General features: G+C 44.2%; 1 protein-coding gene and 2 non-coding genes across 5 annotated transcripts in view; 2 read left to right on the forward strand and 1 right to left on the reverse strand.

Moving 5' to 3' along the window:
- Positions 1-15,366, forward strand: part of SNX6 (sorting nexin 6) — a 56,768-nt gene extending 41,402 nt beyond the window's left edge. For 2 of the 3 annotated variants that reach the window (XM_060096322.1, XM_060096323.1), the window contains 3 exons: positions 8,514-8,673; positions 8,754-8,839; positions 14,678-15,366. In XM_060096322.1, the coding sequence (XP_059952305.1) occupies positions 8,514-8,673; positions 8,754-8,839; positions 14,678-14,731 (300 nt within the window). In that variant the 3' untranslated portion in view covers positions 14,732-15,366. The remainder of the gene's footprint in view (positions 1-8,513; positions 8,674-8,753; positions 8,840-14,677) is intronic. The other variant, XM_060096324.1, reaches the window with a different exon arrangement.
- Positions 15,367-18,309: 2,943 nt separating this feature from the next.
- On the reverse strand, positions 18,310-18,473 carry LOC132490137 (U1 spliceosomal RNA). The gene has a single exon (XR_009532496.1). It is a non-coding gene; the product is annotated as a U1 spliceosomal RNA (small nuclear RNA).
- A 3,109-nt stretch (positions 18,474-21,582) lies between these two features.
- LOC132489502 (U1 spliceosomal RNA) lies at positions 21,583-21,746 on the forward strand. Its single transcript, XR_009531912.1, has one exon. It is a non-coding gene; the product is annotated as a U1 spliceosomal RNA (small nuclear RNA).
- The last annotated feature ends 3,576 nt before the right edge of the window (positions 21,747-25,322 follow it).

Genomic DNA, 25,322 nt, shown 5'->3' on the forward strand with positions numbered 1-25,322 from the left:
TGTTGAGCATCCTTTCATGTGTTTGTTGGCAATCTGTATATCTTCTTTGGAGAAATATCTGTTTAGGTCTTCTGTCCATTTTTGGATTGGGTTTTTTGGGTTTTTTTGATATTGAGCTGCATGAGCTGCTTGTATATTTTGGAGATTAATCCTTTGTCACTTGCTTCATTTGCAAATGTTTTCTCACATTCCAAGGGTTGCCTTTTCATCTTGTTGATGGTTTCCTTTGCTGTGCAAAAGCTTTGAAGTTTCATTAGGTCCCATTTTTGTTTTTATTTTCATTTCTCTAAGAGGTGGGTCAAAAAGGATCCTGCCGTGATTTATGTCATAGAGTGTTCTGCCTATGTTTTCCTCTAAGAGTTTGATAGTGTCTGGCCTTACATTTAGGTCTTTAATCCATTTTGAGTTTATTTTTGTGTATGGTGTTAGGAAGTGTTCTGATTTCATTGTTTTACCTGTAGCTGTCCAGTTTTCCCAGCACCATTTATTGAAGAGGCTGTCTTTTCACAATTGTATATGTTCTTGCCTCCTTTGTCAAAGATAAAGTGACCATATGTGAGTGGGTTTATCTCTGGGCTTTCTATCCTGTTCCATTGATCTGTGTTTCTGTTTTTGTGCCAGTACCATCCTGTCTTGATTACTGTAGTTTTGTGGTATAGTCTGAAGTCAGGGAGGCTGATTCCTCCAGCTCCGTTTTTCTTTCTCAGGATTGCCTTGGCTATTCAGGGTCTTCTGTGTTTCCATACAAATTGTAAAATTTTTTGTTCTACTTCTGTGAAAAATGCCATTGGTAGTTTGATAGGGATTGCATTGAATCTGTAGATTGCTTTGGGTAATATAGTCATTTTCACGATGTTGATTTTTCCAATCCAAGAACATGGTATATCTCTCCATCTGTTTGTATCGTCCTTGATTTCTTTCATCAGTGTCTTATAGTTTTCTGAGTACAAGTCTTTCACCTCCTTAGGTATGTTTATTCCTAGGTATTTTATTCTTTTTGTTGCAGTGGTAAATGGGAGTGTTTCCTTAATTTCTCTTTCAGATTTTTCATCATTAGTGTATAGGAATGCAAGAGATTTCTGTACATTAATTTTGTATCCTGCTACTTTACCAAATTCATTGATTAGTTCTAGTGGTTTTCTGGTAGCATCTTTAGGATTCTCTGTGTATAGTATCATGTCATCTGCAAACAGTGACAGTTTTGCTTCTTCTTTTCCGATTTGGATTCCTCTTCTTTTTCTTCTCTGATTGCCGTGCCTAAAACTTCCAAAACTATGTTGAATAATAGAGGTGAGAGTGGCTCCCTTGTCTTTTTTTTTTTTTTAAGTGAAATGTGATTTATTTCAATGGTTTTGTTTTTGTTTTTGTTTTTTATTTTTGACTGTGTTGGGTCTTCGTTTCTGTGCAAGGGCTTTCTCTAGTTGCGGCAAGCGGGGGGCCACTCTTCATCGTGGTGCACGGGCCTCACTTTCGTGGCCTCTCTTATTGCGGAGCACAGTCTCCAGATGCGCAGGCTCAGTAGTTGTGGCTCACGGGCCTAGTTGCTCCGTGGCATGTGGGATCTTCCCAGACCAGGGCTCAAACCCATGTCCCCTGCATTGGCAGGCAGATTCTGAACCACTGCGCCACCAGGGAAGCCCCAGCTCCTTTGTCTTGTTCCTGATCTCAGAGGAAATGGTTTCAGTTTTTCACCATTGAGAATGATGTTGGCTGTGGGTTTGTCACATATGGCCTTTATTATGTTGAGGTAGGTTCCCTCTATGCCCACTTTCTGGAGAGTTTTTATCATAAATGAGTGTTGAATTTTGTCAAAAGCTTTTTCTGCATCTGTTAAGATTATCATATGGTTTTTATCCTTTAATTTGTTACTATGGTGTATCACATTGATTTGCGTATATTGAAGAATCCTTGCATTGCTGGGATAAACGCCACTTGATCATGGTGTATGATCCTTTTAATGTGCTGTAGGATTCTGCTTGCTAGTATTTTGTTGAGGATTTTTGCATCTATGTTCATCAGTAACATTGGCCTGTAGTTTTTTTGTGACATCTTTGGTTTTGGTATCAGGGTGATGGTGACCTCGTAGAATGAGTTTGGGAGTGTTCCTCCTTCTGCTGTATTTTGGAAAAGTTTGAGAAGGATAGGTGTTAGCTCTTCTCTGAATATTCAATAGAATTCACCTGTGAAGCCATCTGGTCCTGGGCTTTTGTTTGGTGGAAGATTCTTAATCAGTTTCAGTTTCAGTGCTTGTGATTGTTCTGTTCATATTTTCTATTTCTTCCTGGTTCAGTCTTGGAAGCTTGTACTTTTCTAAGAATTTGTACATTTCTTCCAGGTTGTCTATTTTATTGGCATACAGTTGCTTGTAGTAGTCTCTCATGATCCTTTGTATTTCTGCAGTGTCAGTTGTTACTTCTCCTTTTTCATTTCTAACTCTGTTGATTTGTCTTCCTTTTTTTCTTGATGTGTCTGGCTAATGGTTTATCAATTTTGTTTATCTTCTCAAAGAACCAGCTTTTACTTTTATTGATCTTTGCTATTGTTTCCTTCATTTCTTTTTCATTTATTTCTTATCTAATCTTTATGAATTCTTTCCTTCTGCTAACTTTGGGGTTTTTTTGTTTTTCTTTTCTCTAATTGCTTTAAGTGTAAGTTTAGGTTGTTTATTTGAGATTTTTCTTGTTTCTTGAGGTAGGATTGTAGTGCTATAAATTTCCCTCTTAGAACTGCTTTTGCTGCATCCCATAGGTTTGGGGTCATCATGTTTTCATTGTCTTTTGTTTCTAGGTATTTTTTGACTTCCTGTTTGATTTCTACAGTGATTTCTTGGTTATTTAGTAGCGTATTGTTTAGCCTCCATGTGTTTGTATTTTTTACAGTTTTTTTCCTGTAATTGAAATCTAGTCTCATAGTGTTGTGGTCAGAAAAGATACTTGATACAATTTCAATTTTCTTTTAGCTGGTTTTTTTTTTTTTCAATTTTCTTAAATTTACCGAGGGTTACCGAGGCTTGATTTTACAGAATAATTTTACTGCCCCAGAAATCCTGTGTTCCATCTATTCACTCGCCTTCCTCCTAACCCGTTGATTTTTTAATTGCCTTCATAGTTTTTGGCCTTTTCCAAAATATCATATAGTTGGGTCTTTTCATATTGGCTTCTTCATTTAGTAATGTGCATTTAAGTTTCCTCTATGTCTTTTCATGGCTTAATAGCTCATTTCTCTTTAGCACTTAATAACATTCTGTTGCCATGATATATCAACTTTATTTATCCACTGACCTACTGAAGGACATCTTGGTTGCTTCTAAGTTTTGGCAGTTATCAGTACAGCTGCTGTAAACATCCATCCATGTGCAGGTTTTTGTGTGAACATAAGTTTTCAACTCCTTTGAGTAATAAATAGCAAGGAGCGTAATCACTAGATCGTATGATAAGAGTATGTTTAGTTCTGTCTAACTGTCTTCCAAAGTGCCTATATCATTGCATTCTCACCAGCAATGAATGAGAGTTCCTGTTGCTTAACTTCCTCACCAGCATTTGGTATTGTCAGAATTGTAGATTTGGGCCATTCTAACAAGGTGTGTGGTATGTGGTTTTAATTTGCATTTCCTTGATGACATTTGATGTGAAGCATCTTTTCACAAGCTTATTATATGCCAACTCTGTGTCTTCTTTGGTGAGGTGTCTGTCTTGAAAAAAAAGGTCTTTGGCCGATTCTTTACTTGGGTGGTTAAGTTTTAAGAGTTCTTCGTGTATTTTGGATAGCAGTCCTTTTTATCAAATATCTTGTAAAAATTTTTTCTTGGTCTGGTGGCTTGTCTTCTTGACACTGTCTTTTGCTGAGCAGACATTTTTAATTTAATTTAATTTAATTTTAATTTTATTTATTTATTTATTTTTGTCTGCGTTGGGTCTTTGCTGCTGCATGCAGGCTTTCTCTAGTTGTGGCAAGCGGGGGCTACTCTTTTTTTTTTTGCTGTACGTGGGCCTCTCATTGCCGTGGCCTCTCCCGTTGCAGAGCACAGGCCCCGGACACACAGGCCCAGCGGCCATGGCTCACGGGCCCAGCCGCCCCATGGCATGTGGGATCCTCCCAGACTGGGGCACGAACCCACGTCCCCTGCATTGGCAGGTGGACTCTAAACCACTGCACTACCAGGGAAGCCCCAGGGAGCTATTCTTCGTTGCAGTGCGCGGGCTTCTCATTGCGGTGGCTTCTCTTGTTGCAGAACACGAGCTCTAGGTGCACGGGCTTCAGTAGTTGCAGCTCACAGACTCAGTAGTTGCAGCACGCGGGCCCTAGAGCACACAGGTTTCAGTAGTTGTGGCACATGGTCTCAGTAGTTGTGACACGTGAGCTCTAGGGCGTGTGGGCTTTCCGCAGTTATGGCACGCAGGCTCAGTAGTTGTGGCTCATGGACTGTAGAGCGCAGGCTCAGTAGTTGTGGCACACAGGCTTAGTTGCTCTGTGGCATGTGGGATCTTCCTGGACCAGGGCTCGAACCCGTGTCCCCTGCCTTGTCAGGCGGATTCTTAACCACTGTGCCACCAGGGAAGTCCCAGCAATTTTTAATTAAAGAAGCCCAACTTACCAATTATTTCTTTCTTGGATCATCCCTTTGGTGTTGTATCTAGAAAGTCATCACCAAGCCCAAGGTCATATGGATTTTCTCCTGTGTTTTGCATTTTACATTTAGGTCTATGATCCATTGAGTTAATTTTCATGAAGGCTGTAAGGGCTGAGTATAAATTCGTTTCTTTGCATGTGGATATCCAGTTTTCCCAGCACCATTTGTTGAAAAGATTATCTTTTCTCCATTGTATTGCGTTTGTTCCTCTGTCAAAAGATTAGTTGGCTCTATTTGTGTGAGTCTAGTGCTGGGCTCTCTATTCTATTGTATTGATCTATTTGTCTGTTCTTTGACCAGTACCACACTGTCTAGATTACTGTAGTTTTATAGAAAGGTTTAAAGTAGGTAGTGTTAGTCCTCTGACTTTGTTTTTCTCCTTCACTGTTGTGTTACTCTGTGTCTTTTGCCTTTCCACACAAACTTTAGAATCAATTGGTTGATGTCTACAAAATAACTTGCCAGGATTTTGATTGGGGTTATGTTGAATCCGTAGATCAATTTGGAAAGAACTGAGTTTGACAATATTGAGTCTCCCTATCCATGAACATGGAATATCTCTCCATTTATTTAGTTCTTTGATTCCTTTTATCAGAGTTTTATAGTTTTCCTCAAAAGTTGTACATGCTTTGTTAGCTTAATACCTAAGTATTTCATTTTCTGGAGTGCTAATTAATGTAAATGGTATTGTGTTTTTAATTTCAAATTTCACTTGTTCATTGCTGGTATACAAGAAAGCAATCTACTTTTGTATACTGATGTTATCTCGTAAAACTTTATTTTACTCATTTATTAATTCCAGGAGTTTTTCTATATAAACAGTCTTGTTATCTGTCTTCTGTAAACAAAAGACGGTTTTGTTTCTTCCTTTCCAATCTGTATACTTTTTATTTCTTTTTCTTATTGCATTAGCTAGGATCTGCAGTACAATATTGAGAAAGAGTGGTGAGATGGGACATCTGTGTGTTGTTCCTGATATTAGTGGGAAAGCTTCTAGTTTTTCTCTATTAAGTATGATGTTAGCTGTAGGTTTTTTGTAGATGTTCTTTATCAAGTTGAGAGTGTTAACTTCTATTCCTATTTTGCTGACGAAACAGTCAGTTGATTTTTGACAGAGTGCTAAAACAATATAATGAGGAAAATAATAGACTTTCAACAAAAGGTACCAGGACAACTGAATGGTCACATGAAAAAGAATAAAGTTGGACTTTCCTCACACCATGGATAGAAAATTTACTCAAAATGGATCATGGGCCTCCCTGGTGGCGCAGTGGTTAAGAGTCCGCCTGCCGATGCAGGGGATACGGGTTCGTGCCCCGGTCTGGGAGGATCCCACATGCCGCGGAGCGGCTGGGCCCGTGAGCCATGGCCGCTGGGCCTGCGCATCCGGAGCCTGTGCTCCGCAATGGGAGAGGCCACAACAGTGAGAGGCCCGCATACCGCAAAAAGAAAAAAAAAAATAATAATAATAATAAAAAAAAAATGGATCAAAGATCTAAATGTAAGAGCCAAAACTATAACATTTTTAGAAGAAAACATAAACAGAAAACTTCTGGATTGCCTTAATTAGGCATTGATTTCTTAGCTATAACCAGAAGCACACCAACCAAATAAAAATAATAAATTGGACTTTATTAACATTTTTAAAACTTGTTTAAAGTTTTTTGTATCAAAACCACTATTGAGGGCTTCCCTGGTGGCACAGTGCTTGAGAGTCCGCCTGCCAATGCAGGGGACACGGGTTCGTGCCCCAGTCCGGGAAGATCCCACATGCCGGGGAGCGGCTAGGCCCGTGAGCCATGGCTGCTGAGCCTGCGTGTCCAGAGCCTTTGCTCCGCAACGGGAGAGGCCACAACAGTGAGAGGCCCGCATACTGCAAAAAAAAAAAAAGACCCACTATCGAGCAAAATGAAAAAACCCACAGACCAGGAGAAAATATCGGGTTGACCAGAAAGTTCATTCTGGCTTTTGCATAAGATGTTATGAACAAACTTTCTGACCAACCCAGTATTTGGAAATCATGTAAGTCCCTAATAAACAACTGGGATTCAGAATATATAAAGAACTCTTATAACAATAAAACGACAAAGAGTCCAATTAAAAAGTGGTCAAAAGGGCTTCCCTGGTGGTGCAGTGGTTGAGAGTCCGCCTGCCGATGCCGGGGACGCGGGTTTGTGCCCCGGTCCGGGAAGATCCCACATGCTGGGGAGCGGCTGGGCCCATGAGCCATGGCCGCTGGGCCCGCGTGTCCGGAGCCTGTGCTCCGCAATGGGAGAGGCCACAACAGTGAGAGGCCCGCGTACCGCAAAAAAAAAAAAAAAAAAAAGTGGGCAAAAGACAAAGAAGATATACAAGTGGCCAATAAATACGTAAAAAGATGCTCAACATCTTTAGCCCTCAGGGAAATGCACATTAAAACCACAGTGCTGTATCACTTCACACCTACTAGGTGGCTGTAATCAAAAAGACATAACAGTATTGACAAGGCTGTGGAGAAATTGGACCCCCTCATATAGTTTTGGTGGGGAAATGTAAAATGGTGCGGTCACTTTGGAAATAGTCTGGCAATTTCTCAAAAGATTCAACATAGAGTTACAAGGTGACCCAGTAATTCCACTCCTAAGTAATGAGATATGAAAGAGAAATGAAACGTGAAAACATGTCCACACAAAAACTTGTACACACATGTTCTTAACAGCATTATTATGAAATAGCCAAAAAGTGGAAACAAACCAAATGTCTGTCAGCTGACGGGATAAATCAATGTGGTATGTCCATACAATGAAATATGATTTAGCAATAAAAGGAATGAAGTACTGATTCATGCTATAAAATGGATGAACTTGAAACTTTATGCTAAGTGAAAAAGCCAGACATGGAAATTCCCTGGCGATCCGGTGTTTAGGACTCTACATTTTCACTGCTGAGAGCCCAGTTTCAATCCCTGGTCAGGGAACTTAAGATCCCGCAAGCCGCAGCATAGCCAAAAAGGAAAAAAAAAAAAAAAAGCCAGATACAAAAGGCCACATATCATATGATTTCTTTTAAAAATATTTTATGTATTTATTTATTTGGTTGTGAAGAGTCTTAGTTGCAGCAGGCGGGCTCCTTAGTTGTGGCAGGTGGGAGCCTTAGTTGTGGCATGCGAACTCTTAGTTGTGGCATGTACGTGGGATCTAGTTCCCTGACCAGGGATCGAACCTGGGCCCCCTGCATTGGGAGCGTGGAGTCTTATCCACTGCGCCACCAGGGAAGTCCCTGATTCCTTTTTTAACGAAATGTCCAAAATAGGCAAATCTATAGAGACAGAAAGCAGATTAATGGTTGTCCATGGCTGGAGGTGGGGGGTGTGGAAGGAAATAGAGAGTGACTGCTAAAGGACCTGGTTTCTTTTTGGGTGACGAAAATGTTCTAAAATTGAGGCTAGTGATGGTTACACAACTCTGTGAGCATACTACAAACCATTGAATTGTGCACTTATATGAGTGAGCTAGGGACTCCCCTGGTGGCACAGTGGTTAAGACTCTGAGCTCCCAATGCAGGGGGCCCAGGTTCCATCCCTGGTCAGGGAACTAGATCCCACATGCATGCCACAACTAAGAGTTCACATGCCACAACTAAGGAGCTGGCAAGCCGCAACTAAGGAGCCCGCCTGCTGCAACTAAGATCTGGCACAACCAAATAAATAAATTTTTAAAATAAATAAATGAGTGAGTTATGTGGTGATTTGAATTATATCTCAATAAAGCTGTTACCAAAAAAATTTAGAAGAATGACGTGTGGCATTCACTGTGTGTTAGCTCTGGTGATGGGGGTGGCGGTGGCTGAGGGCAGCTACTAGAAACATGCAGCATATATTATCGTGAAGTATTCTGTTTTATAGGATCTCCTGTATCGAAGATCTAGGTCACTAGTAGATTATGAAAATGCTAATAAAGCACTGGATAAAGCAAGAGCAAAAAATAAAGATGTTCTGCAGGCTGAAACGTCCCAACAGTTATGTTGTCAGAAATTTGAAAAAATATCTGAATCTGCAAAACAAGGTACTCTTATATTAACCTTTAACATAAGGTATGTTTTAACTATTATATAAATAGTTAATCCTAATTTGTTTTGTTCACAGAGCTTATAGATTTTAAGACAAGAAGAGTTGCTGCATTCAGAAAAAATTTAGTGGAACTGGCAGAGTTAGAACTGAAGCATGCAAAGGTAGTATCATATTAAAGATTTAATAATTTAAGTGACTTATAATTTAGAAATGAGTCAGTTATGAAACTTTATACTAATTTTAAAAATAGAGAATCTTAGAATTGAGAGGGATTTTAAAGGTTATCTAACTTAAACAAGAAAAATATCTATAATGTCTCTAATGGTCAGCTTTGCAAGGCTCTAGTACCTAATATGGAAAAACAGTATCATTTTTTAACTAGTTGTTAAAAAAAATCTTACTTAATAAAAACATCACTTAAAATTTTATTTAACATTTGCCGTCTTCAAAGGGACTGAAAATTTTAAATGTATTCAAAATTCCCCAAACTGTAAATATTAAAGAAATTTAAAAAAACTTTTATATGTTATTTTGTGATAAATTTATAAGTCTAAAGTTATTAAAGCTTAAAACTACACTGAGAGCTTCCCTGGTGGCGCAGTGGTTGAGAGTCCGCCTGCCGATGCAGGGGACACAGGTTCGTGCCCCGGTCCAGGAAGATCCCACATGCTGCAGAGCAGCTAGGCCCGTGAGCCATGGCCGCTGAGCCTGCGCGTCTGGAGCCTGTGCTCCGCAACGGGAGAGACCACAGCAGTGAGAGGCCCGCGTACTGCAAAAAAAAAAAAAAAAAAAAACTACACTGAGATTTTTGGTATACTCTATAATGAGCACGAATTTATTTCTGTGTAACTGTGACATACGTTTAATTCCTCTTTCACAGTTTACCCTTCAGATATTTAAATCCTTCATATTCTCTATATATCTTCTCTTCTCCATGCCAGACATCCTTTGGCTAAATATTTTTCATCCCATACACCTCAACAAGATTTTTATTGTATTATTGTCCTACTGTCATTGCTCTTTTAAAATATTATACCTGAAAATGGAAACACATTTACATACATAGAATGATTATTCACATTTCTTCTTACAGCATGTTTTATTCTATTTCTTTTTAAACTTTATTTTTTATTTATGGCTGTGTTGGGTCTTCTCTGCTGCACGTGGGTTTTCTCCAGTTGTGGCGAGCGGGGGCTACTCTTCTTTGAGTTGCTCAGGCTTCTCATTGCGGTGGCTTCTCTTGTTGCGGAGCACGGGCTCTAGGCGCACAGGCTTCAGTAGCTGTGGCACGCGGGCTCAGTAGTTGTGGCGCACGGGCTTAGTTGCTCCGCGGCATGTGGGATCTTCCCAGACGAGGGCTCAAACCCGTGTCCCCTGCATTGGCAGGCGGATTCTTAACCACTGCGCCACCAGGGAAGACCCTATTCTATTTTTTTTAACTAATTTATTTTTCATTGAAGTATAGTTGATTTACAATGTGTTGGTTTCGGGTGTACAGCAAAGTGATTCAGTTATACATATATATATGTATATATTCTTTTTCAGGTTATTTTTCCATAGAGGTTATTATAGAACATTGAGTATAGTTCCCTGTGCTATACAGTAGGTCCTTGTTGTTTATCTGTTTTATATATAGTAGTGTGTATGTTACTCCCAAATTCCTAATTTATCCCTCCCCTCCAAGTATGTTTTATATGTTTAAGATATGGGTTTTTTTAACTGCCATATTGCACCAGCTTGATTTGGCTATAATCTCACTTTTTTTCTCTCACTTTTTGAACCTCCGCCCTGTGGTTGTGTATTTAATTTTTTTAGTAATTATTTTCATTTTTGTGGTAAACAACACATAACATAAAATTTACCATCTTAACCATTTTTAAGTGTACAGTTAAGTAGTATTAAGTATATTCATGTTGTTGTACAATGGCTGTCTAGAACTTTTTCATTTATTGAGCACTTACTTTAAAAATGTAATTGCAGGCCACGTTTATGTCTGTTAAATTTAAGCTTGCTTGTCTTAGCCTAGCACATTGAGATCTTTTGGAAACTTGGGTTTGATCATATAGTATTTGACTATTATACTAGTTTATCTTGTCAAGTGATGGACATTTGTAATTTGTATGAACTCCCTTTTATGTCTTCATCTAAGTTTTGATTTAAAAGGTTGATCAGGATTAAAGGAATCACTATTTGTTAACCTACCTTTTGAAAGTAAGTGGCACCAAAAAAAATTGAGTCCCTTTCTTTCTATACTAATTGATATTAACTTAATTAATATTCTTTGGTTATATTTATTTGGATAGTTATGAATTCATTTATACTATTATCAACCATTATTTTTCCCATTTTATCTGTGAAGGACATAAGGAGTATCAAGTTACTCATTAAAATCAAGATATACGTTGTCTGATTTGCTGGGCTAATAACCCTGACAGAAGAAAATGTGTGGACCTCCCTGGTGGCCCAGTGGTTAAGACTGCATTTCCCCTGCAGGGGGCATGGGTTCGATCCCTGGTTGGGGAACTAAGATCCCGCATGCCATACAGTGTGGCCCAAAAAAAAGGAAAAAATATATATATATTTTGATAAGCCTGGCATAATTTATTCTTATTGAGCCTGTGTTGTTTTCCAGTGTTCACTGTTTTTGTTCTTTTTACAGAGGTTATAAACTATCAAACTACAACCTATTTTGTACAGCCTGTGAGCCTGGAATGGCATTCATATTTTTAAATGATTATAAAAATAAAAAGATCAAAAGAATAATATTTCATGACATGTGATAATTGTATGAAACTCAAATTTAACCTATTAAGGTTTTTTGGAATACAGCCAAGCATATTCACTTAAGCTTATTCACTTATGCTTGGTCTGATTGCTTTCATGCTACTACAGCAAAGTTGAGTAGTTGAAACAGAGACCAAATGTCTCTCAAAGTCTAAAATGTTTACTATTTAATAACCCTTTACAAAAAAAGTTTGCTGACCCTGCTTTAGATTGATGTCAGCCTCTGGTTTCCAGATTCTGTACTTTTTCAAATTCTTCCTGAAATGTGTTCTCTGTGTTCAAATTTCTGATAGCTCTTCTAGTCCAGTGGTTCTTAACTGGTGGTGATTTTGCCCCCCAGGAGACATTTAGCAATTTCTGGAGACATTTGTGGTTGTCGCATCTGGGGGTTGGGGGGTCACTGCTGGTGTGTAGTGGGTAGAGGCCAGGAGTGCTGCTCAACGTCCTATGATCGACGGACAGCCCCCATGAGGAAGGATCACACAGCCCAAATGTCGAGAGTGCTGAGGTTGGGCAACTCTACTCTGTGGTCTGAGATTTCTTAATGACTTTGTAAATCTGAACAAAGTCTCATTTTGGTCCCAGGATCCACATAAATTATTCCCAAAAGAGTAGATAATAGTTAAATGTACAACGAGATGGTTTGAAACTACTTTGGATTTTATTTATTGTAACTGGTATATATGTCTTTGCCACATAATTGAAATCTAGTTAACTAGGTAGTTAGGTCACTTTTGTGTCCTTGAAAATAGGCTCAGATTCTTTATTAAGGAAGTAAAAAATGTGTGATAGGGCAATTAAAAAAAAAAAACTGATGAGCCAACTGTGAGTCCCTGTGTACCCGGTTGTAGTTGCAGAGTTAGGTCCACCTTTGGCAGGGGCAGTTTGGCAGGTGTCAGCCTGCAGAATGTGCATCCTGTGACTCAGCGGTCCCACTTGAGGAATATACCTGTAAGAAGTATATCTAAGAAGGTAATTTCATAACTGTAGACAGGCTCAAAGTCATTTGTCACAGTTCTGTTCTTTTTTTTTTTTTTTTTCGGTACACGGGCCTCTCACTGTTGTGGCCTCTCCTGTTGCGGAGCACAGGCTCCGGACGCGCAGGCTCAGCGGCCATGGCTCACAGGCCCAGCTGCTCCGCGGCATGTGGGATCTTCCTGGACCGGGGCACAAACCCGTGTCCCCTGCACCGGCAGGCGGACTCTCAACCACTGCGCCACCAGGGAAGCCCCACAGTTCTGTTCTTATACTGGCCAAAAATTGACAGTAACTTGAACACCTAAAAATGTTTAATGTTTATTTTTCACTTAATTTTAGATTTTCAGGAACATTGCAAGGAAAGTACAAAGAATTCCTGGATACTTTTCACCCAGATTCCCCAAATGTACATATTATCGCATCTGCTTTGTCCTTTTCCCTCCCTTCCTCCCCGTTTCTCTGTACACACACACACACACACACTCACACTCACACACACCCCTATACACACCTGTTTTTGTCTTAAACCATATGAATACGCTGCATATATGATGATTCTTCCCTCTTATACATTTAAATGTGAATTTCCTAAAATCAAGTAATTAGTACAGTTATAAAGTTGAGGAAATTAATGTCAACATAATTCTGTTATCTAATCCAGAGGCCTTTATTCACATTTCCCCAGTTGTCCCAATAATGTCCTTAATGGCAAAAGGAAATTCAAGAGAATGTGTTGCATTCAGTGCACGTGTCTTCTTAGACTTCTATAATCTGGAAAAGTTGTTGAATCTTTGTATTTCATAACATTGGACACTGTTAAAGCACAGGCCTATAGAATGCCCCTCACTTTGGGTTTGTCTAATTAGTGGGTCTAGGTTGTGCACTTTGGACAGGAATTCCACCCAGAAGTGATGTCAGATCTTCTTGGTGCATCCATCACACAGGAGGAGGCACATGCTGTTGATCAGTTGCCTTACTGGCAATGTACAACTTTGATCATTTGCTTAAAGTGATGTCTGCAGGCTTCACAGTGGCAAAGTTGATATTTTATACTTTGGATTAAGAAGTATTCTGTGGGGAGGTACCCGAGACTGTTAAATACCCCATCACTTAACCAGCACCGACCAATAAAACTTTGTGCCATGGTGGGAATATTTTGTAATTAGCACTGTCCAGTGTGGTTGGTACTAGTCATGTGTGGCTATTGAAGATTTGAAATGTGGGTAATGCAACTGAGGAACTGAGTTTTTTTTTTTTTTTTTTTTTTTTTTCCTTTTGCGGTATGCGGGCCTCTCACTGTTGTGGCCTCCCCCGTCGCGGAGCACAGGCTCCGGACGCGCAGGCTCCGGACGCGCAGGCTCAGCGGCCATGGCCCACGGGCCCAGCCGCTCCGCGGCATATGGGATCCTCCCAGACCGGGGCACGAACCCGTATCCCCTGCATCGGCAGGCGGACTCCCAACCACTTGCGCCACCAGGGAGGCCCAGGAACTGAGTTTTTATTTAATTTTAATTAACAGAAATTTTAATTATGCAGCTGCACATAGGTGATGGCTACAGTATTGGCATTTTAGTCCCATACTGCTTTTGGCATCCATTCATGATTTTTGCTTGAGTCAATTATGATGATGATGACGATCGCCAGATGGTCATTTTCTAATTCCATCTTTCTTTATACGTTTTAGTTGACTTTCTACTCTAAGGAGGAGGTTTTCCTTCATTCCTGTTTATATATTAATGTAACCTAAATATACTTAAATTTGCCTTTATATGTCTCTAAATGTGAGTGCCAGTTCATATGTTTTACAAATGGGCATTTAGGTATGAATTTTATAGAATACTTCTGTATGTAATCTTACTATTTTTATAAAAAGTGCTGTAAATCTAATGCTATATTTTAATGGCTAAAGGAATATGATAAGAACCTGTCTAACAATCAGAACATACTCAGTGGAGTAATCTGCATACAAAGGGCATATTTTATAACCCTCACTGGAGCATGCCAAATATTAATATTGTTCTAGACAGAAATTTACTGAACAATCTGGTATGTGGAAAATATTGTGCATGGAACAAATTCTGTAATTTTACGTCTTTAAACCTTTATTTGTATATAATAAATGACTTTTCAAAATTCTGATATCTTAAATGTAAAGTTATGTGATTTCTAATACTGTATATTTTCAGTAAGAGTCTTTCACACTGTTTGAACTTCATTTATTTTCCCTCCCTTTTTAGGGTAACTTACAGTTGCTGCAGAACTGCCTGGCAGTGTTAAATGGAGACACATAAGCCACACTCTGCCTTCCAGTTAAAAAGGGCTGCCTTCCGTCAGATTTTATTTCTTTTCTTAATGATGCTAGACATTTACTGCTCACTGGAAACAAAAGAAACAGCTGACAAAGTGCATCTACTCTCCCTTTTTCTGAGAAACAGTGGCGCGGTGCCGCCCTCGGGTGCTGTGGGCTGCATGATGGGACCTGCGCGCCTGCGCCGCGGACAGTTGATGATCATCGCGCCCTCCTCTTCAGAAGCCCAAAGTACTGCCTTTTTTTAAGTAGCCTCTAGAACTGTGCTTATTTTATGAATAGTATTCCTTATGGCTGCCAATCTTATTTACTTTTAAGTAATTTCTGAAGTTTAACCCTTTCAAAATACATTGTGTAAACAAGATAAGGATTGCCGTTACCTTTTTTGAAATTTGTTTTAAAAAAAACATTGTACACCACCTTAGTTCACTCTTGTATCCTGGTAAAGCATCTTAATGAGACTTATTTTTAATTAATGAACGTTTCTTAGAAGTTTTGGGACAGACTTTACGTAATCTTTATAAGTATGATTTCTGAAGAAAAGCAAATGCATTAGTATGTTTGCCTTAAACTTGTAGACTAAACGAACTATTGTCAAATAAACAGTGATAACAGTAATAGTTCTTAACTCTGTGGTCACTCTAAAATTTGGAGTAGCTATAATCTCCTATATTATGCTTTTACAGTGCAGGTCTTAGTTTTTCTTTTTTCTTATTTCTTTTAAAATGGCATATTGAACCAAGTTCACCACTTCACAAAAGAATGAACTGCTTCTCTGTGTGCTTTTAGCACTTCATATAAGATGGAATTGGGCAGAGACAGGTTAGAGACAGCTGTTTCTAAAACAGGAACAGAGAGTATGGTCTGTGGTGCTTTCCAGGATTCCAGCCCTAGTTCAGCTAATTAACCGTGCAACATACACCAGTGAATAGACTGGTATGTAGAGAGAGGCGTGCTATAGGGAACAGCACTTGTCAGTGGGGGAAAAGTTGGAATATTTGGAATAAAAGTGGCAGTACAAAAAGGATACTGTCAGTAGCTACATTACAGATATTATTGGCCTTTCTAATGTGAACGAACATTGTTATTCCTAGTTTAAAATTAGATTGCGTGGTTGGATTTTTCCACACTTAAGTTGTTTCCCATGTGGAAACCACAGGCATCTGGGTTGGTGACCCTTCAACCGCGTTCCTAGTTTGTTTTCCCAAACCGTTTTTCAGAACACCTGCCTGGTTCTCAGGACTAGTCGCTGTGGTTCCAGCCTTTTCTGCCGCATGTCTCTTGCCTCACTGGAGTGCTGTCCCAGTGTTTCTCTCTTATTTACGTTCCTCAGTGCGTTTGAACTGTTGATGTTTGTGTTGCCTGAGAGATTGTTTTGTCCTCCATGTCCCCATCACTGGTGAGAATATGCCCCTGCGATGCCCACCAGTGGGTGAACGTGGGGTGGAGGGCCGTAGCTTCTGGATTCAGGAGCAGTCCCTTCAGTGACTGCCCTTGTGGCCTCAAACCACAAGGTTCACTCGACCTGTCTGCCTATTTCTCTACCATAAAAGACATATTGACCTACCTCACAGGGGTGTTGTGAGGATTAATAAATGTTGGTACAGTGCTTTGGAAATGTGAAGATGCTGTGTAAATGCTAAAAAAAAATAGCAAGTTCAGAGCAAAAAGCTACACAATTTTTCACACATCCGTCAGCTAATGTGTTTCTACGGAGGTGGCCTTTCTCTGGGAAAGAAGTACAGTGGAAAGTACATCCCTTGGCCCTTTGGTTCACTGACGGGGTGGGCGTAGACAGGAAGCAGCAATTGTGTGCTGCACGTGAGTGTGGGGAGGTGAGGGGTGCTTACTAAACACATGTATTAATGAGTGGATGACTGTCCGAGGGTCTTCTCACTGACAAAACGTACAGATAAGGGAAAGAATGTATGTTACTCCGTCGAGGTCATACGGGAGAGATTTCCTTTGTACATCCAGAACAATTGAAAGGTTTATTCCATAGCTCACTGCTAGTCCCTGATAAAAATAGCCAGCCCTGGTGAGTTGTGGCATTCGTAAAACTTCTTAACCATCTCCTGCCTGAGGGCCGCAAAGGTGCGACGGGAAGACGCCTAGTGGCAGAGACAAGCCAGCGATGGGCAGTCTGGGGTTTCCCTCGGATGATGCTTTATGCTCCGCAACCCAGGCTGTGGGAATGGCCTGGGGAGTCAACGTTGGCTGCGGTGGGAAGCAAGGGACTGAGGGATTAGGAGTTTATGCGGTGAGAGTGGAGGATGGCAGGAGAGGAAATTTGTGAGAAAAAAGAAAGTGTGTCGGGGCTTCCCTGGTGGCGCAGTGGTTGGGAGTCCGCCTGCCGATGCAGGGGACACGGGTTCGTGCCCCGGTCCGGGAGGATCCCACATGCCGCGGAGCGGCTGGGCCTGCGAGTCTGGAGCCTGTGCTCCGCAACGGGAGAGGCCACGGCAGTGAGAGGCCCGTGTACCGCACACACACACACACACACACACACACACACACACACACAAAAGAAGGGTGTCAAGCCTATCTGTAGGTCAGTGAGGCTCCAAGTGGGGGAGAAAGTGTTTACAATATTCTTAATGTTCCGTAGTAAAACTATGGAAGTTCAGGTCAAAATGATGTTTCTCTTCCGGTGGGGGGGGGGGTGGTTGTTGAAAGGAAAACTGCTGAGAAGCGCAGAGCTATTCACTACTGTAAAAATAAGAAGTGAGGGTCTTCCCTGCTGGCGCAGTGGTTTAGAATCCGCCAGCCAATGCAGGGGACACGGGTTCGAGGACTGGACCGGGAAGAGCGCACCTGCTGCGGAGCAACCAAGCCCGAGGGCCACCACTACGGAGCCCGCGCGCCTAGAGCCAGTGCTGCCCAACAAGAGAAGCCATCGCAATGAGAAGCCCCCGCTCGCCGCAACTAGAGAAAGCCCGGGTGCAGCAACGAAGACCCGACGCAGCCAAAAATAAAATGAATTTATAAAAAATTCAAAAATAAGTGAAATTCTGTGTTTCGCTGCTGCTGGATAGAAGAGTATCAGGATCAGCTCACCAACCCTCGGCTTGCACATTCCCGGTGACATTATAGAAAAAGCGGAGCCCCGGTTCGAGCCCTGGGCGGGGAAGACCCCACGTGCCACGGAGCAACTAAGCCCGTGCGCCCTAACTACTGATCCTGCGCTCTGGAGCCCGCGAGCCACAACTGCTGAGCCCCCCGGGCGCTCTAGCGCCCCTGCTCCGCAACAAGAGAAACCACTACAATGAGAAACTACTGGCGAGAAACCGCAGTAAACAGAAAACGCATCGACGACAGAAAACCATTTAGTGGTTGAAACAACAGTAACCAAACCAGAAATCACCCCATCACACTGCAGCAGTCTTTCCACAGGCGTACGCCGAGCAGCACGACAGGAGTGTCACAGAAACACCTCTCACTGAACCAACAGCCACACGCGAACACTACACTAAACACCCCAAGTAGGACAGAAGCGTGCCGAAATAACGGATTGCTCGCTCACAGAAACCGCAGAGTCTACCATTAAACAACCACAAAAATCAGGGGAAAGCGCGAACGCAGTCCCCCACTACCACAAATTATGCAGTCGAGTTTCCCACATTTGGGGAAATCGCAGGGGTCAGCACATCCGGAGTGCAATGGATAAGCCTCGCCCTGGGAAAACCACCTTCGTGATCATGGTATCTCCCCTGCCAGGTAAGTATGAGTCACCGTTCTCCCCCTCGTCCCTCACCCTCGCGATCGCCCACCTCTTCACGCACGCTCACTTCCCTCACGCCCTCTCCGTGCCCTCCGCCCCTGCATGCCCCTCGCTCCGGCTTCGCCCACCCCGGGAACAACCTCGCGAGTCCTCGGCTGTCCACACGCAGGACGCGGAAGCCCAGCCGGTGTGGGACCAGCAGCCTCTGCGCGCCTCCCTATCTGCATACGCCACGCCCCTCTCCGGAAGTCCCGCGCAGGCTGAGGAGAGCAGGGAGAAGGCAGGAGGGATCTGCTCAGAGTCTTCGACTTAGAATGAACATTAGGTTCTTGTTTAAAGTTAGATTGAGGGGTTTCACTTTTCGCACCGTCTATGTCTAACCTTTTCCCCATTGGTTAATCTCTATGTTTGGGGGCAGTTAGCCCTCGGGCGGCTTTCTAGTCTGTTACTTTCTCTTTGGCTTGTGTGGCCTCGGGGAGCTTAGGGCAGGTTTCCTTGACCTCCAGGTTTCTCTAGATAGGACCCAGGCGGAGTGGGACCAGCAGCCTCTGTGCGCCTCCTCATCTACACACGCCACGCCCCTGCCGGGACCTTTTCGGCGTCCCGTTCTTTCCCGCGGGAGATACGGACCTACTAATTCCCGACCGAGATGCGCCGGTGTCTCCGGAGGGAGGGCGTGGGCGAGCGGCGACGAGTCGGGACCTGGAGGGGGGACCCGGGAAGACAGGAGCTCGCGGCGCCCGGCGCCCTGCAGTTCAGGAGCAGGTCGGAGCTCGAGTGTGGTCTCGCCTTCCTTTCAGTGAAAGTGACACGGAACACAATGTCAATCAAATGTTAAATAGTAAGATCAGAGTTTCGTCATCAGTTTTAACATGAAGTTGTTTTAGTCCTCATCCATGATCTTTCGTTCAGATTATGTAGTAATCGAATCTTGCAACAGCAAAGAAAAACGAACAGAGACTATCGGGGCAAAGCGTTCCTGCAAGGGGTAGATGTTTGGGCCGGGAACGGGTGTTGAACGGTTTCCGAAAATCGAGTGCACGGAAATGTCACGTTCTCGTCCTGAGGGACTAGGCTGCCTCTTTCAGCCGCCCGGGTTTGTCTTTTCCTCTTCCATACGTGAAGATTCTTTCTCGAGATCAAGTGGATCCTCCCCAGACGTGAACAAAACGATTCAACTATTGTGTGTCGACTTCCAGTGGACCTTGTGCTGCATTATACTACTGTGGTCGGTGCTACGGAGCAAAGCGAGGCTAGACACAGGACTGGAGACTATAGGGTCAGGGAAGGTTTCCTGAGGTCCTAACTGCGAAAAGATCAGAGGAAACGTATTGTAGCACCCTTTTTTTCTTTTTTGGCTGCGCCGTGGGGCATGCGGGATCTTAAGTTCCCCAACCAGGGATGGAACCCACGCCCAGCTGCAGTGGAAGCGGGGAGGCTTAACCACACCACTGGACCGCCAGGGAAGTCCCAAGCACCCTTTTTTGATTACTGGTTGTCTCAGGAAGTTTCCTTTCTTAGTGTGTGTTTCCTAAAGATAGAGCATCTTCTTATCTAACCCCAGGATAATTATAAAAATCAAGAAATTAACATGGATGCAATATTATTATTTACTCTATAAACATTATTCCATTTCTATCAATTGTCTCAGGAATGTCCTTTATAGCAAAGGAAAATTCAAAATCACATGTTGCATTCTGTATCCTGTCTCTTTAACCCATTTTAATCTGAAATAATCCCCAGGCCCATCGTTTTATTTCATTATGCAGGCATTTAAAAAAATTACAGGCCAGTTATTTCGTAGAGTATCCTTGGTTTTTAGGTTGTCCTGTATTTCCTCATAATTACATTCAAGTGTGCTTTCCACCCCCACCCCCTCCCGGTACGCGGGCCTCTCACTGTTGTGGCCTCTCCCGCTGCGGACGCGCAGGCCCAGCGGCCATGGCTCACAGGCCCAGCCGCTCCGCGGCATGTGGGATCCTCCCGGACTGGGGCACGAACCCGTGTCCCCTGCATTGGCGGGAGGATTCTTAACCATCGCGCCACCAGGGAAGTCCTCCCACTGTATTTTTTTTGTTTTTTTTTTTAAGCAGCAGTTTTTCTTTCTTTCCTTCCCCCTTCCTTCCTTGATTTTTGGCTGTGCTGGGTCTTAGTTGCGGCACGTGGGATCTTTAGTTGTGGCCTGTGGGATCTTTAGTTGCGGCATGTGAACCCTTAGTTGCGGCACGCATGCAGGGTGTAGTTCCGTGACCAGGGACCGAACCCCGGCCCCCTGCATTGGAAGTGCGTTTCCCGTTGGACCCCGAGGGAAGTCCCTCCCCCTGTGTTTTGAAAACATATCCAAAATGTTAACAGAGTTCCCCAAATAATTACATAGAAGGGTACGCTCAGAAAACTGTCACTCTCTCCTTGCACTCACCCATACAGGCAATTTCATCAGTTCTGGTTTAACACTCCTGGGTTTCTTTTTGACAGACGGCGTATAATTTTCTTTTTTTCACTTTTCTCATAGACAAAGGGTAGCATACTACATATATGCGGGCACTTTATTTTTTTCACTTAACATCGTCAATGCGTCCTATCTAGAGAAACCTGGAGGTCTAGGAAACCTGCCCTAAGCTCCTCGAGGCCACACAAGGCAAAGAGAAAGTAACAGACTAGAAAGCCGCCCGAGGGCTAACTGCCCCCAAACATAGCGATTTCCCAATGGGGAAAAGGTTAGACATAGACGGTGCGAAAAGTGAAACCCCTCAATCTAACTTTAAACAAGAACCTAATGTTCATTTTAAGTCGAAGACTCTGAGCAGATCCCTCCTGCCTTCTCCCTGCTCTCCTCAGCGGGCTTGGGGAAAGATTAGAGGCGCGGGACTTCCGGAGAGGGACGTGGCGTATGCAGATAGGGAGGCGCGCAGAGGCTGCTGGTCTCACACCGGCTGGGCTTCCGCGTCCTGCGTGTGGACAGCCGAGGACTCGCGAGGTTGTTCCCGGGGTGGGCGAAGCCGGAGCGAGGGGCATGCAGGGGCGGAGGGCACGGAGAGGGCGTGAGGGAAGTGAGCATGCGTGAAGAGGTGGGCGATCGCGAGGGTGTGGGACGAGGGGGAGGGTGGTGACTCATACTTACCTGGCAGGGGAGATACCATGATCACGAAGGTGGTTTTCCCAGGGCGAGGCTTATCCATTGCACTCCGGATGTGCTGACCCCTGCGATTTCCCCAAATGTGGGAAACTCGACTGCATAATTTGTGGTAGTGGGGGACTGCGTTCGCGCTTTCCCCTGGTGTTTGATTTGGTGAAAAAGTAGAAAACAATTTCTGTAGCGGACTTCTGGAGCTGTGTCTTATCATCACGTGTGTCTGTGTGTGCGTTACGGTTCGTTGAGGTTTCCTTTTGTGTGTTCACCGGGTGTTGCTGTTCGCAGCTAATCGCTCATTTGGTGTTCTGCTGCGTTGGGGAGTTCCTAGCATGTTTGTCGTGTGCACTGAACTTCTAACGAGCCTTGTTTTATTTCTCTCACAACCGTGTTTTGTTTTTCTGTGGTCAAGTCGTTCCTCGGTTTTATGTTCTGTGTAGCAGCTTACCAACAACGTCCGCATTGCCGAGCTGCGGGAAATGCAGAGGTCAACGCTTCGGAAGCAGTGTCTGCAAAAATGCTGCCGTTTTTTGCGCTAGCGTGAGTGAACCGGGGGGTATCAATACTAACAAGATCAGCTGACAACAAACACTATATATAGCGGGGTACGTATAGAATCCCGAAAACAGTGTAAGTTGACTTACGGTAATAGCAGTAGAGCCACAGACACAGGAAACAAAGCTCTGGAGAAAGGTAGGGCAAGGGCAAGGAAGGGTAAGTCAGGAGTACGGGGTTCATTGAATATGGAATGCTGTATATAAAGTAACGAAAGTTACCTATAGAGGACATTGAACTTTTTATTCGGCATTCTGTGGATAACGTATAACGAAAAACAAGCCACCTCGAACTGGCGCAGTATTATTATACAAACACTTAGTTTATTAAGTAAAATTTTAAAAAATGAAGTACGGAGGCAATTCCCTGCTTGTCCGTGGTTAGGACCCCGTGCTTTTCACCCACGGCCCCTGGGTTCAATCCCTGGTGCAGAAACTGAGATTCCCCAAGCCGGCGGGGCTTCGCGAAAAAACTCCTAGATATACATGTGTGTGTGTATATATTTATATGTGTACATACTTGCATCTACATAAACACACACGCCTACATATCTATATATGTAACTTGTTGATCACAGGCTTCAAAACAAAAAACAGAATGGAAACTGTTCTCCAGAAGGTTCAGAGTCCAGGAAAGATGAAAAATACCGTGGCCTTCATACAGAAAAACCACCGAACACTCCCTGTTCAGCTTCATCAGCAATGTCTCTGAACACCATTTGCTTGAGTCCTAGGGTGAGAGCTACTACGGACAGAACCAAAAACCCAAACAGAGGCCAGAGTCCCTGAGCCCTGGGAGAGGGCGCACCAGGCCACGCCATCAGCCTCCAACCTAGCCTCTTTCAGTTCCTTATTACGTTAGGAGAATGTGATCATTTTTACAGATAGCAGAAAAATGCAAGTCAAGTGTAAAGCACCTTGTTTTTCGCACATACCTGCCCCCTTCTCATCTACGGCTTCTGCTGACTGAAGCTGTAGGGGAGGCAAAAACTTCACTTTTTACCCTTTGAGGGTCTCTGGCAGGGCCTGAGTATTAATGGATGTAAAACAGGAGGGGGGCACCTCCCTGGGGGTGCAGTGATTAAGAACCCGCCTGCCAATGCGGGGGACACGGGTTCGAGCCCTGGCCGGGGCAGATCCCCACGTGCCGCGGAGCAACTACGCCCGTGCGTCGCGACTACTGAGCCTGCGCTCTAGAGCCCACGAGCCACAACAACTGAGCCCGCGCGCCTAGAGCCCGTGCTCTGCAACAAGAGAAGCCACCGCAATGAGAAGCCCCACACACCGCAACGAAGACTAGCCCCCGGTCGCCGCAACTAGAGAAAGCTCGTGCACAGCGATTAATTTAAAAAAAATTTTTTTTCTTTTCTTTTTAAACAGGAGGAAAACATGCAGATTTTTACATATATGTAGATGAAAACCCAAAGAAGTGGTTAAGTGGGTCTCCGAGGAACCCTGGTTCCTTTTTTTTTTTTTTTTTTTAATAAATTTTATTTTTGGCTGCGTTGGGTCTTCATTGCGGCGCGCGGGCTTCTCATTGCAGTGGCTTCTCTTATGGCGGAGCACGGCGCGCGGGCTTCAGTAGTTGTGGCGCACGGGCTTAGTTGCTCTGCGGCATGTGGGATCTGCCCGGGCCAGGGCTCGAACCCGTGTCCCCTGCATTAGGCAGGCGGATTCTTAACCACTGCGCCACCAGGGAAGCCCACCCTGGTTCCTTTTATTGGTCCTGGTTCCTTTTGTTGGAGAATGATACTTAAGAGACCAAAATCTGGTGTGTCATTGCTGTTAGGCCCTGTACCTATTTTACTCAGTGGATTATATTCCGTTATTATCATTACCTTGATTTGGCAGTGGGAACCCTTTCGAATTGGCTCTTGTGTGCTTGACATGCCACCGAATCAGTCACTGTACATTCCTTTACTTTTGGGCACAGTTGCATGTTCCAGGCTTGTATTTTCCCCACCTAAGAGCCTCGCCTCCCCTGGGGGCTGATATGCCCCTCCGCCCTCCTGCCCACAATGACTTTCTGTCGCAGTGAGGCTTACTGGGGAGCGATGGAGAAGGACCATCAGGCTTCTCAGGAGAGAGGACATCCAGGGCTCCACAAGGCCCATGGATACCCAGCCTTGGCTCCCCTCCTTCGCCCACCTACCCCGATTCCTTTGGCAGAGGCGGCTGCTTCCTGAAAGAGGTCAAGGTTCTGTGGACTTCCTGGAGAGGCACTGGAGTCCAGAGGGAGGGGCAGAGGGCACAGGTGTCCAGGTTGGACTCCTTACAAACGTTTCTGATCCCAGCTGGTGTGTGCCCACCACCCAAGACCGCTAACCCACCCAGCAAAAGTCCCACAGAGGCACGGCAAGCCACACCAAAGTGGCCTTCCCTCAGCTGGGTGTGTCGCCGCTCCCTGACCGGGCAGCAGGCACCTCTGCCCCTTGGAGGGTGAGGGGCAGTGCCTCAGAGGTCCCCTGCTATTATTCTCTGTGACACCCAGACAAGAAGAGTTGGCCGTGCTGAGACTCACACTCCCCTGTGCCGGTCACCCAAACCCACGCACCCCGCCCACTCCCCCAAAGCCAGGTTCCCAAGGGTTCCACACCTCCACATCCCGTCGGGGGTATATCCAACGAAGGCCTGAGGTTCTCTCTTTGGCCCTCATCCGCTGGTCTCTGCAGATGGTGACATTTGAGGCTGAGGTCTTTCTGTAGCTGCAGAGCAATAGACTCTTCCTGAAGGTCACCTGTCAGACTGCAGTGGCACGGCCTCCCAGGCCCACGGAGACTCCACAGACTCCAGGTCAGCCCCTCTTAGTTAGCAGTGGGACCGTGAGGAGGGCTGAGACCGCAGCGGGGGGGGAACCATAGGAGCTTGCCAGGAGAGGAAGACGGGTGGGGAAACGCAGTCTCCGGTTTGAGAGGCAGAACCAGAACCGAAAAAGGGCTTGTGGGCTCAGGGGTCAGGGGAGGGCAGCGCTGGGCCTCTGAGGTTTCAGAGAGCCTCGCTCCCACCGGGGTTCTGCTGTGACTCCTCTCGGTGAGTCTCCGGCGTTTCCTTCCCACAGGAAGGAAGGGGCAAGGACCACCCGCGGCGTTCTTCTCGGCACCCACACATCCCACCCCAACCAGGCTCTGTCCACAAGGTGAAGCTTCTCCTTCTTGCTGAAAGCCCGGCC

Source organism: Mesoplodon densirostris, chromosome 4 (genome assembly GCF_025265405.1).
Source record: "Mesoplodon densirostris isolate mMesDen1 chromosome 4, mMesDen1 primary haplotype, whole genome shotgun sequence".
In the NCBI taxonomy this organism is placed as follows: domain Eukaryota; kingdom Metazoa; phylum Chordata; class Mammalia; order Artiodactyla; family Ziphiidae; genus Mesoplodon; species Mesoplodon densirostris.